The sequence below is a fragment of the Nuphar pumila genome, chromosome 4 (genome assembly GCF_984573655.1).
Source record: "Nuphar pumila chromosome 4, dmNupPumi1.hap1.1, whole genome shotgun sequence".
Classification (NCBI taxonomy): Eukaryota; Viridiplantae; Streptophyta; class Magnoliopsida; order Nymphaeales; family Nymphaeaceae; genus Nuphar; species Nuphar pumila.
This window is the reverse complement of record NC_143252.1, coordinates 131,216,637-131,228,504: the sequence shown is the minus strand read 5'-3', so window position 1 is coordinate 131,228,504 and position 11,868 is coordinate 131,216,637. Positions and strand designations below refer to the sequence as shown.

At 36.5% G+C, this 11,868-nt stretch overlaps 1 protein-coding gene across 1 annotated transcript; it reads left to right on the top strand.

Annotated features, from left to right (window-relative positions):
- Positions 1-1,532: 1,532 nt before the first annotated feature.
- On the top strand, positions 1,533-2,703 carry LOC149841077 (uncharacterized). Its single transcript, XM_090004650.1, has one exon. The coding sequence runs from the start codon at positions 1,552-1,554 to the stop codon at positions 2,455-2,457; it is 906 nt and encodes a 301-aa protein (XP_089860776.1). The 5' UTR covers positions 1,533-1,551; the 3' UTR covers positions 2,458-2,703.
- Positions 2,704-11,868: the final 9,165 nt, after the last annotated feature.

Below are 11,868 nucleotides of genomic sequence, written 5' to 3'. Positions count from 1 at the left end.
AAATCTAGAGCCATCTGCATCTTTAATTATAAAAAAAAAATGTTGGAGTATGAATTAAGCATTGTCATAGTGACCAGGAAACGAAATGGATACGAGAAGCTATGCGTGAAGCAGATGGCAGGAAGTGAGTTTTAGAAGGTAGCATAAAGCTGAAGCAAGCTACAGTTAGTTTTTCCATGTAGCAAGAAACTTGCAGTTTGCTCCACATTTCATGTACATGGACAACCTTGTGATTTCTTATTTTAAAGTTGAGCAAGATCTTCAGCTTGGCATGTAAACATTGGGAATAACAAGTTAGTCTGATACAAAAAATAATTTGCTTTCTGAAAATGCTTCACGTTTCTTCCTCTGAGTACACGTGGAAGTACAATATGATGATCTAGAAAAATGTATGGTTTCTGAACCAATTGAGATGACCCAAGAATTTAGTTATTTCAATTCTGCTAGTCCTTGGGAAGAACGTAGCGAATTATTTTACAGAGGATGGTTTTGGTTGTATCAAAGTTAATAACCAGTAAGAGAATTGGCCATAATTAGTGAATGCAAAAAGCAATACATGAAGAGAAGTAAATGTTTACAAATGGCTTAATGAAGCACTTAGGAAGCACAAGGGAAGGTAAGAAACCACAGTGAAAACGAGTATGAATTGACATATATATTAAAAGCAAATAGAACCCTCTATTTTCACCGAAATCCATCCTTTAGCCTTTTTTTTTACCAGACACAAATCTTATATTTTACAATAAAAACATAATTTTCTTAAAAAATGTTCAAATTCTCTAGCATGAAAAATGTAGTTTCATTATTAAGTATCAATTTTATACTGAAAGAAACATGATTTCATTATTTTCAAACGAGCTTCCCATGAAGTTCTGAAAACATGAAAAAAGCGCATGGTTTTTCACTTTCTTTCTTTTTTCTACTTTGGAAGCCAGCTTCCTTGAAAGTTTTCAAGAAGCTTTTGATAATGATAGACTTGACACCAATGTATGCTACTTATTCCTCTAGCCTCGGGAATCCCATGTAACACGCAGATACAAAATGGACCCAAAATGCAATCACCGTTGTTCCTTGTTTCCTGAGGTCATGTAAAATTACCGTTGACATTGTGACGGTTATGTTTGGAGGGCTTCTAGAATCCATGAGTCGTGATGCAGCCATGCAAATCTTTTCAGAATGAGTTGTGGTAGTGGGTCCCACCCTGAACTACACTCAAGCAGCCATGTTGAGATCCATCTCAAATAACAAATCCTTTATTGCACCATGTGGCCCGGCATACATCTTTCACTCTTAGGGAATTCCATCAAGGGATGATGTCACATAATACATCATCCCTCCCCGGATACCCAAAGAAAACTCAAAACCTAGAGAGAGAAAGCGTACCGTCCAAGGTAGCCAAGTTCCCCAAATCACAAACCAAACCCCATACTCTCTCTAGAGGAGCCTCTAGAAAAAATTGACCCTCAATCTGCTCCCCAACTTGCCTCGACCATATATAAGAACCCCAAAATTCCCTTGTGTCTTTCAAACCTCTCTTGGTTGTGGGAAGCAATGGGCACTTTGGTTGGTCATGTTGCTCCAGGGTTTGGCTTCTTCATCATTGGTCTATGGCATCTCTTCAACACCATAAAAAACCATAGTCTCCACCCCAATTCATACATTTCCCTACCATGGTTCCCATCAAAATTGGTGAGGCACCTTGAGCTCTATGCCATCATGCTAGGCACCTCCCTCTCCATAGCCATGGAGCTCTTCATAGGGCCACAGAAGCACCAACCCTTTGATGATGATGGCACCATACCCTCTGACCATCTTCAAAATTTTGAGCATTCTTCAATCTCCTTGTTCCTCTTCATCTATGCCTTCGCCGCCTTCTTGATAGACACCTTCAAAGTCAAAGTCCACACTGGGCTCGCTGAGTTGCTTGCTGGGCTTGCCTTTGGTCAACAACTGCTCCTCTTCCATCTCCACTCAGCTGACCACATGGGTGTAGAAGGCCAATACCATTGGCTCCTCCAAATAGTTATATTTGTCACCCTTCTAACTACTCTTATGGGGATAGCCTATCCTAGGAGCTTCTGGGTGGCCTTCGTTAGGTCCTTCAGCCTATTGTTCCAAGGTGTGTGGTTCATGGTCATGGGTTGTATGTTATGGATCCCTGAGTTTGTTCCTAAGGGGTGCAGGTTGAATATGGAAGATGGGCACTTGGTGGTTAGGTGCATTGACCACAGGGCCTTGCATAGGGCTAAGGCCTTGGTAAACATCCAGTTCAGTTGGTACTTGGCAGGGGTTACTGTGCTAACCTTGATTCTCTATGTGGTTATGCTGAAGATATATATTAAGGAGGTTGAGTATAGGAGGGTGGTGGTAGAAGAAGAAGAAGGGTTGATGCAGAAGTCTGATAGTTTCCTTCATGTAGGAAAAGGACTCATGACTGCAATGGAGTTAGAGAGGTAACAACTTAGAACAAGGCATCAAGATGGTGTTTGGTATATATGTGCCTCAACCTGCTTTGTGAAAACACTTTAATTGATACATTCGTTTGGATCTTACCTTTCTTTGTTGCATTTCCCTTCTTTCCTTTTCTCTACTTTTGGAGGGGACTGAAGAAATTGTGCATGAGGGAAGGATGTGATGAACGTTTGAGCTGAATGTAAATATGATGGGGAAGAAGTATATTAAATTATTTTTTATTTTACTTCATACTGTGGAATCACCTAACATTTTTTTTCCTTAAAAAAATGGTTGGCTAATAACTCAGACCTACAAATATAATTGGTTAGGGATAAAATTGGCTGCCTATAATGTCATGGGGCTGTGCAGCATTTGTTGAGGAGCCAGGCGGATCAGGTCGTATGGTATTTACGGTGGAACTCTATCATATGCCAATGTTGACCATTGATACGGGCAACTAGATTGTGCCACGTGGCCCTCAACCCTTGAAATTTTTTAACAAAGCCAAACTTGATAACCAGAGAACACGTGGCGTGATCTGGATTTTGATATAAAAGGACAAAGTTTGGCATGGGATAAGGCCAATCCCGCGCCCTATATATGGCATGGTTTTTGTTCCAAAAGGGTAGTTAATATTGCTGTCAATCAGTGGTCGTGGGGGTTATTGCATATTAAGGCCTTGTTTGTTTCATGCAATTTACATGGGAAAGTGCTAAGCTGGCATAACTGATGTAATCCTTTTTCACCATGAATGAAGCAAACATCAAATTGTCATGGTGGCAAAGTATCATGCTGGCACAAGCCGACCTCAATTTTTCTTACCACCTATAATTTTTTGTGCAAATCCTTTCATACCCCTTATGAAAGCTTTTACATGGAAAGGCTAAGCTGATGCCCTTTCCCATGTAAAGGAAAGGCTTTCCTTTACATGGGAACCGGTGTTGCCCATCTATAAGCAAGATTGAGGTTTGTGCTGCATGACCTTTAATTTCCATGCTAGAGCTAGACAATACTTGGGTCCTATACTTTTTCATAACAGCCATGAAATTTTGGTTGCTTTGAAGGGGGAGCATGGTTCCCAAGCAAGATTGAGAATTTCACAAGTAAAATCAATAACTATAGTTCACCAAAAACAGTCTTAAACCAATGAATGAATACTTCCAATATACCAGAATTTCACCAACTGGCTGTAATAGAAAGAGCAATAAATTATCATAGGTTTTCCTTCCAACACTACCATTTATAGTTGCTACACTGACCAACTGGTTAAACTGTATGGACTGTGATTAAGTCGAGAGTCAGCTTAGTAGTTAGGAATCAGTAAATGAGTTATTTGCATTCATGGCTTTAACAACACAAACAAAATCAATTACCTTAATTGGGAAAATCATCAACGGGAGAGGTCGAGAATATTGTGAATAGTTCCCACAAAAGCAAAGGTATCTTGATGACAGCATAACTGCCAGGACTCACAATCTGGTGTGCACTCAAACCTTTTGCAGTTTCACCTGTCAGCTGTGGAATAGACCAGGTTATTTTGCTGATCAGTGTCACCAATATGGGGCCCAATCTTTTGCTTATTACAATTACCCACCTTTCAAAGTCACATGCTTGGCTATGAAGCGGACCTTTGTTTGGTCAAACCAAGTGGCTAGAATGTCTTCATTGTTGATTTGCTCAATGGAAGTCCACAAAATGAGTTGCTTTGTAAGATGAGGGCAAAATTTTCATTTTATACCTCAGGCGGGTATTTGAAATTCATTCACATAAAGTAGGTGGTTGAACGTAATAATCCAGACATTGGGCAGTTTTTTTGCAAATTATTGATAATCTAGGCGGTTCTTTGTAAATTACTCAATAAAGATCCATGATAAGATTTGGTGCATAGCTCAAGAGCAACTTATCAATTTGCCTCAAATCTGTTAAAATCTTAAACTACACTGCCATGAGATTGTGAAAATGGGAAATAATGCAAGTTCAGCAATTGTCGAATGCAAATTCTACTTCCTCGACAATATTCTACACGTTTATATGATTATAAAAAATTTTGTCTGCCATCGAAATCCTCCAGCAAACTTTTCCAAAGATTGGCAAAATAGGGAGGCTCGTTCTTTAATTAGCAGGTGAATAAGGAATTTGAGAGAAAAATTATGCTTCTCCATATGGTTGGGCTAGAAATTACAGAACCGTCTCCAAATTTTTGGAATTTTGTAGCATCTGTTATGTTAAAATTATGTGGGATACCTTAGTATATTCAGTCCATCATCACCTTTTTACCTAAGCTTTGGCATCGGAAGGAAACTCCACCATTTTTATATTGTCATGGCCCACTTTAAAGGGAAAAGCTATTAGGATTTAGGAAACTTATCAATTGAGTTTAATTTAGAGTTGACTTTGGTTTTGGTTTGGCTCCTTTTGCTTGGTCTTGGTAAAGTTAGGCCAGGTTTAGTTTGATCTTATCTTCTTATCGTCTGTAACAATTTTAGCCCTTGTTTGACCGCTGCCTTTGACAGAGCTCTCTCTCTCTCTCTCTCTCTCTCTCTCTCTCTCTCTCTCTCTCTCTCTCTCTCTCTCTCGTATTCTTCTGATGTTGTGAGACTTTTTATAGTGTGAAGAGGCTATTAAAGTGATCATGTCGAGGTTTTTTTGTCACACCTACTTAGGACACGGGCCAAATTTTGTGTAATTATAAAGCTCAATTGTATCCTGAAAGTGAAGTTGCATTAAAACTCACTGCATCAACACATCTAATGCCTCTCTATGCCAACCTTTTTTGAGCTGAGTTACAGTATTGTCAACACACTAATTTCTTACAACATCAGGCTCAAAGTCTCATGTCCATTTATGCATGAGCAAAATGGTTTAGTAGGATGTAAATAGAAGTGCATTGTCAAGATGGGTTTTCCTTTAGGTGAAGGATCAACTTCAGCCAAGTATTTGCATTTGGCTTGTAAGACTCAAACAGGTTGAAATATTGCTCTATTAAAGTGAAGAATTATTTCTGACCAAAGTTGCATCCCTTGAGTTTTGAACTCATGGTGTTCCTTCACCTTTGTGACGTGCCTTGTCTGCCCCTACCAGATGAGCAGAACCCCAAGAGCCAAAGTGCACATTCCTTGCTGTTCATTGTGATAGTCCACTTTAGAGGGCAAGACCCTTAGGTACTTATATCGTTGAACTTTGGGCTTTAAACTTGGTCTTGGATTTGAATTTGGATTTAGTTTCAGCTTGGCCGGTTTGGCATGGTCTTGATCAGATCAGGCCATATTTAGTTTGACTTCAGCTTTTTACTGTCTGAGATGGTTTTAACCTTTGATTGACCACTGCCCTTAACCTAGCCTGCTTAGGTCACCGCTGTTGACTGGATTAAAGGCGGTCAAACATTATTCCAGACCACCTAGTCTTTTGGTTCCAACTGTCAACCGCCCTCATCATAATGGTTGTCCACCTTTGACTATTTGACCGACTTGTACAAGTGTTATGCATTGCAACCCTTGTTGATCTGTCACGTTTTTGTAAAATATTGCTACAGATTGCACAAGCATGCAGGCCCCTGATGAAAATGCAGGGCCTTTGGAGCTCGGTAAAAGCACTTGCAGGGGATATGAGTATATTATGCGACTTATAATTTTCTGTTCTTGCCTGGTTCCCTTTTGTATCGGAGTTTCAAACACGGCTCCTCTTCAACCAAGCATTCAGCCGGGGCTTGCAAATTTCATGAATTTTGGCTGGAGGGAAGAAGCAGAAGTGAGGATACCACCGCCAGAAACAATAAGATGATCATAAGAATGTGCATCTCTGTATGTTTTTGTGTCTCTTGTAACATAGCATTCTTTTTCGGAATTCGGAACCACCATTTACACTAAACATTAACATCAGATGTGATATATCGTGTTGGTAGTTTCAGTTTACTTATCTCTGCCTCTGTTTTACCTGATTATTCCTGAACAAGATGACTCAAATCAAGATAAGGCTCCGACGAACTGCTGCTTTTTTCAAGATGGAGGGGAATAACCACATGGGTTTCAAACCCGAGATCCCTCGTTTATGATAGTGTGACCTAACCATCCATTTGTTTCAGTGAACTACACTCAGATGAAACTGTTCTTGATCAACATGCACAGTTGCAGAGCGTTCACACATTTTTTGAAGCCTGTATTATCGATATGTTATCACAAGTTCACATACTGGAAAGCTTCTCCAAGCTGTTCTCTCTGTTTTCTTTTTTATCCAATGTCTGCTATTGGTTACTTGTGATAAAGATGGAAATCCATATGGAAAGGGAGATTTCATAAATGCAGTTGCCATTTTGCAAAGGACTTCTTGAAACTTCCCATTACATGTGAACATGAGGTTGAGATTGTTATTGTCTTTTAACTTGATAGTTTGTGCTTGTAATTTCTTCATAACTTCTATCTTTTCAATATATTCAACAATAGACTTTTTAAACGAAGACCTTTTTCTTTTGTGAGCTCCTCCCATTTGAAATTCTATGCCATGTATTTTGTGATAATGTGCTTGCCTTCTATTTTGTGAGCTCCTCTGTATCGACCCTAACTCATATCCGTAAAAAAGTGGTAAATTTTTTTAAACAAGTGCGAAAACATTTTAAAAAAACTGAGGCTTTTATAATTTAAACACAAGCACTACCACAAGAAATCTTATACTCATCTTTCAAACCAAACCAAGCACAAACTTTATTTATTAAAATACATAGAGTCTGGGACATAAGCAAATAAACTATAAACAAGGCAAAAAGAAGAGTCGTGTTGTTCAAAGGTATCTGTCAAATGGTTGTATAGTTCTCTCGTAGCTCCTTCAAAGCATGTCGCCTTATTGGGCATCTGAGACTGCGAAAAATACAAAAATAGAGGTGTCAGAATCTAAAGAATCATATGTATAAGTCACTCTAATAAAATAAATAAGTAAAAAGAATATAAATAAGATTAATACAATATTTCAAAGAAATACAATTATGACAAATTTAATAATTCAATTAATTATTCATGCAATAAGAAACAATTATTAAGCATGATAGAACAATTAATAAATAACAGAGACCAGAATTTAAGCCATCAAAACATTTAACATGTATTAGGAAACAAACATCATGCATTTACCGATATATAGTAATTAAGGGGACAAGTAAATATGCATGATCTAATGCATAGCAGGAATATGCATGATTTCAGTACAATGCATGAATAAATTATCATCTTTTATCAAAGTTTTCTCTTCATATACATGTCGCTATTAAATGTATATAATTTAAGTTTCTCTTTTTAATTATCGTTGCTCGCAGATACTTCAAACGGGTAAGAATTCTCGAGGTCAAATTAGATTCACAGGATAACTTAGCACACAAGTTATATTTTATTACTGGGTTTCAAATGTAGCCCTTGATCGAAACAGCCTTCGGAGCATTAGACATTTGAATTTAATGTCGAGACACCAAGGACATTCAAATCCATAAGTGTCACTTTCTTGGTATACCAAAACAACAGTTGTGTCTATACACCACCCCAGGCAAAGTGGTGGATTCTTCATAAAACTGTAGTCAGGAAAAGAACCCCAATATCGAGTTCAGAGGCAACAATAATGCATACGGAGTTTTAGTATCATTAAGGTTCATCAAAACCGTTAAACCCAATATTACTTTTTTACAAAAGAAACATCAAGGGAATGCAAATTACATTATTCTCTTTATATATCTTGTTATTAATATCAATTTTCATTATTGGCAATTCATCATGCAAAATTAATAACATAAGTTCGTATATCCACGTGCGAAGCTCTTCACGGTCCACCCATGGCATCAATAGAACAGTGCAATTAGAATCACAATATCAAATGAGATGTTTTTAATGCATAAACAAGTAATACAAAGAGCAACACCAGCTCAAGGCTTCCACAGCCTACAATGATCCATCTTGATCATCTATGCATTTATATGCAAAAATCTTAAGAAACATTCCAATGCATTCTTTTCATATCACACACCTTTTGATACACAATCATGTATGTCAATTTAGATATGTGCATGAAACAACAATATTCATATGCATGTATTCACATCACCATGCCAAATGCATACTTTCATTCATGAACCAATTCAATTTAAAATATGTGAACACTCTTGCGGTTATGTGCATGCAAACCATATTCATTTCAAGTATGCTCATGCATAGGAAACAACTATGCATTAATATCATGAGCATGCATGACATAACAAGTTTAGGCATATATACGATATCATTCTTTTGTATGCATATGGCTAAACATAATGTGGATAGTAAATCTGAAAATTCGCATACATAATTGAATTTATTTCAGCTCAATTAGGTGTCAAACAATAGGCCTAAACTGGAAAATTGGTCAAGTGTCAAATTCAAAATTCAGTTGAGCATAAACTGGTTATGAAAACAACTTTTGGTGCATGGACTGAAATCTGGACATTTTAAGTAATGGAAGTTGTCTGGCACAAAAGCATACATATTTAAAAAAAAAATTAAAAGGTATCTGCCCAGTCATCTACTCGGTTGGGTTCGGTGGCCAACCAGGGCCTGGCAGAGAGCTATTCTATACGTATCATGGTTTTAGATCAGAATAAAATATCAAACAGAAATAAAAAATCATGAATTTTTTTAGAGATAAACTAGACATGATAATGAAGAAATCTATTCTTACAAATTAGAAAAATCATCCCCGATTAGGGAGATATGATTCTGGCAAGATGCTCCTAATTCTGATCAATGCCTGACGTTGCAAGAAAAGCAGGTTCTGGTTTTAGGTTAAAATAAAATAGTAGACAGATGTCAAAAATCACTAAAATCATTCAAAAGAAACTATATATGCAGACAAAGAAGTCACTTTTTACGGATCTGAAAAATGATTTATGCTTGGGAAGATATGATTCTGGCAAGTTGATACAGATTCTACACAACGTTTTCATGGTGCAAAAAATAGGTTTTGGTTCTTGATTTTAAAAATGGGTCAAATTTTCCTAAAAAATTATAAATTTTTTCCTGATTCATGTAAACATATGAATATATCTCTCATAAAAAATTTAGCTCAAAACATCAAAAATAATCACAAAAAATAAGGATGCTAATGTGATGTCAGAATCAAGATTTATGCATGATTGTTAACAAGATTAAAAAAACCTAATCTAAACATGCATAAAAGAAAAAGAAAATAAACAAAAGACAAAACGATCTTGATGATGTATGGATGAAAATAATAACATAAATCTAAATCTAAGATGCATAAAATAAAAAAAGAAATAAAAACAATGAATGCATGAGATTGATTTGTTGTAGCCGATTGAAGGTGAGACTCGGTTTATGAAAAATTGAGTTCCTACTTCACGTGGCTGTGAAACAAGAGAATAAAAACACAGCAGATATAGAATAATAAAATAAAAATAAAGGAGAGGGTGAGAGGGATTACCTTGATCTTCCCTTGCAACAGTAAAAGAGAAATAAATGAAAAAGAAAAAGAAGGAAGAGAAGGGGGGAACACTTACGAAAGAAAAGAAAAAGAAGAATTAAGAAGAGGGAGAGAGAGGGAAGGCATATGGCATGGGCTGGATGGAAAAGCATGTTGGACGTCCACCCTTAGGCTCCTATTTATAGAGAAGATTGGTAGAGTATAGGGATCCTCTAATTAACATTTAATTAGCAAATAATTAGGAAATTAGGGAGGGGTACATAATTTTCTCAAAGGAGTCCTATTTGAATTTATTTTTTGACTTTTCTTATTTCAACCTAATTGAAAATCTAAACAAAGAAACCCAAATGTGGTGCCACCTAAGTGAGGTCCATATTTGATTTTAAAGCAATTAAAATAAAGATTTTAAAAGCCTAAAAACAATGATAAAATTGAAAGACAAAAGGCAAAAATGAATTCCTAAATCAACTATATTTCTGAAATGACAAGAATTAGAAAAATCAAATGAAAGAAATGATCAAAAAATAATGCCACCTAGATGGGTCCCATCTAATATGAATTGGATTGGATCTAAGATTCACTTTGAAGTTCAAGCCAGACAAAAATCCAAATCAGAATCCAATCCGGATCCAGATCTGACACATTGAAAAAGATGTTTTTTTGAAAAAGGTATTTCAAAATGTCAAATATAAAACACTAGGTTTAGATTAAAATGTAAAATCAGTTTTGAATCGAGGTTTGAAATTGGAAGAAAGTTTTGAATTCGAATCTGGATCTGAAGTGACAAATGGATCTGGATCTCAGACAATGAGTATGGATTCATGTTTGAAAATGGTGGACAGATCCTGGATCAAAGATAAGACTAAAAACTGAACCCTGGATCAAAGATAGAATTAGCAAGTGGATCCTGGATATTAAGTAAGAGTTGAAGAATGGATCTTGAATCAAAGATAGAAAGTGGATCCAGATCAAGACAATTATGTGGAAATGGATCATGGATATTAAATGAGAATTGAAGAACGGATCTGGAATAATAGATAATTGAACCCTGGATATCTGATAAAATAATCCTGGTTCAGAAAACGGATTGGATCCTGAATATAGATAATAGAATGAATTAAATAAAAGATCGAGGTCTGAAATAGAAAAATGGATATTGGGCATCAGATCCAACATTGGATCTAATGTCCAAATTGAGACATGAGTTGGATCTCGGATTTAGATATAATCTCAAAAGAAGAATTGATCCAAGTCCAGACTGGAATTGCTTTTGACTTAAAAATTTACCGAACTGCCCCCGATTGAGATACAAGTATGGACAATTTTGCCCTCTTGGGCAGAGGCATGAAATGGAATGAAGAATAACACTGGTTTGGATTGGGTTCTAAGGTTTCTGAACTCAGGTGAACTAAAAAGACACTAGCTCAACTAAACTCTTAGACCAGATGATTGAGAACAAACACAATTCTACATGAAATGATGAGAAATTCACTATAGAGTGAAGTAAGTAACAAGAGTGTACTGGGTGTGAGCTAAAATGCCACTCAAGTATACTAAGGTGAACTAAATCCAGACCTAGCTGGGTTGACAGAGGTTAGCTCAATTTTAGCTGAAATGAGTTGAACTGAGCTAAAATAAACTCCAAAAATGTGGAAAACAAATTTAAAATGGAACTAGACCACTTGAACTCTTGGTGAGCTCAAGTTAAACTCAGAAGAATAGGATCTACTGGAATTGAATTTGAGCTAGAAATGAGCTCATTTTATGTGAAATGAACCAAATTTAGCTAAAATGAATGGGATCTACTCATCGTGAGCTCAGGGGAGTTAGAAATGACTGACATTCTAGTTCTTTTAAGCTTAAAATGAGCTTGGTTGGGTCTAACTAATAGAGATCTAAGGTTACCTAGGGGTGAAATGATAATTTTTTTTGATAAAATGAGAAAATAACACCTAAACTGGAATG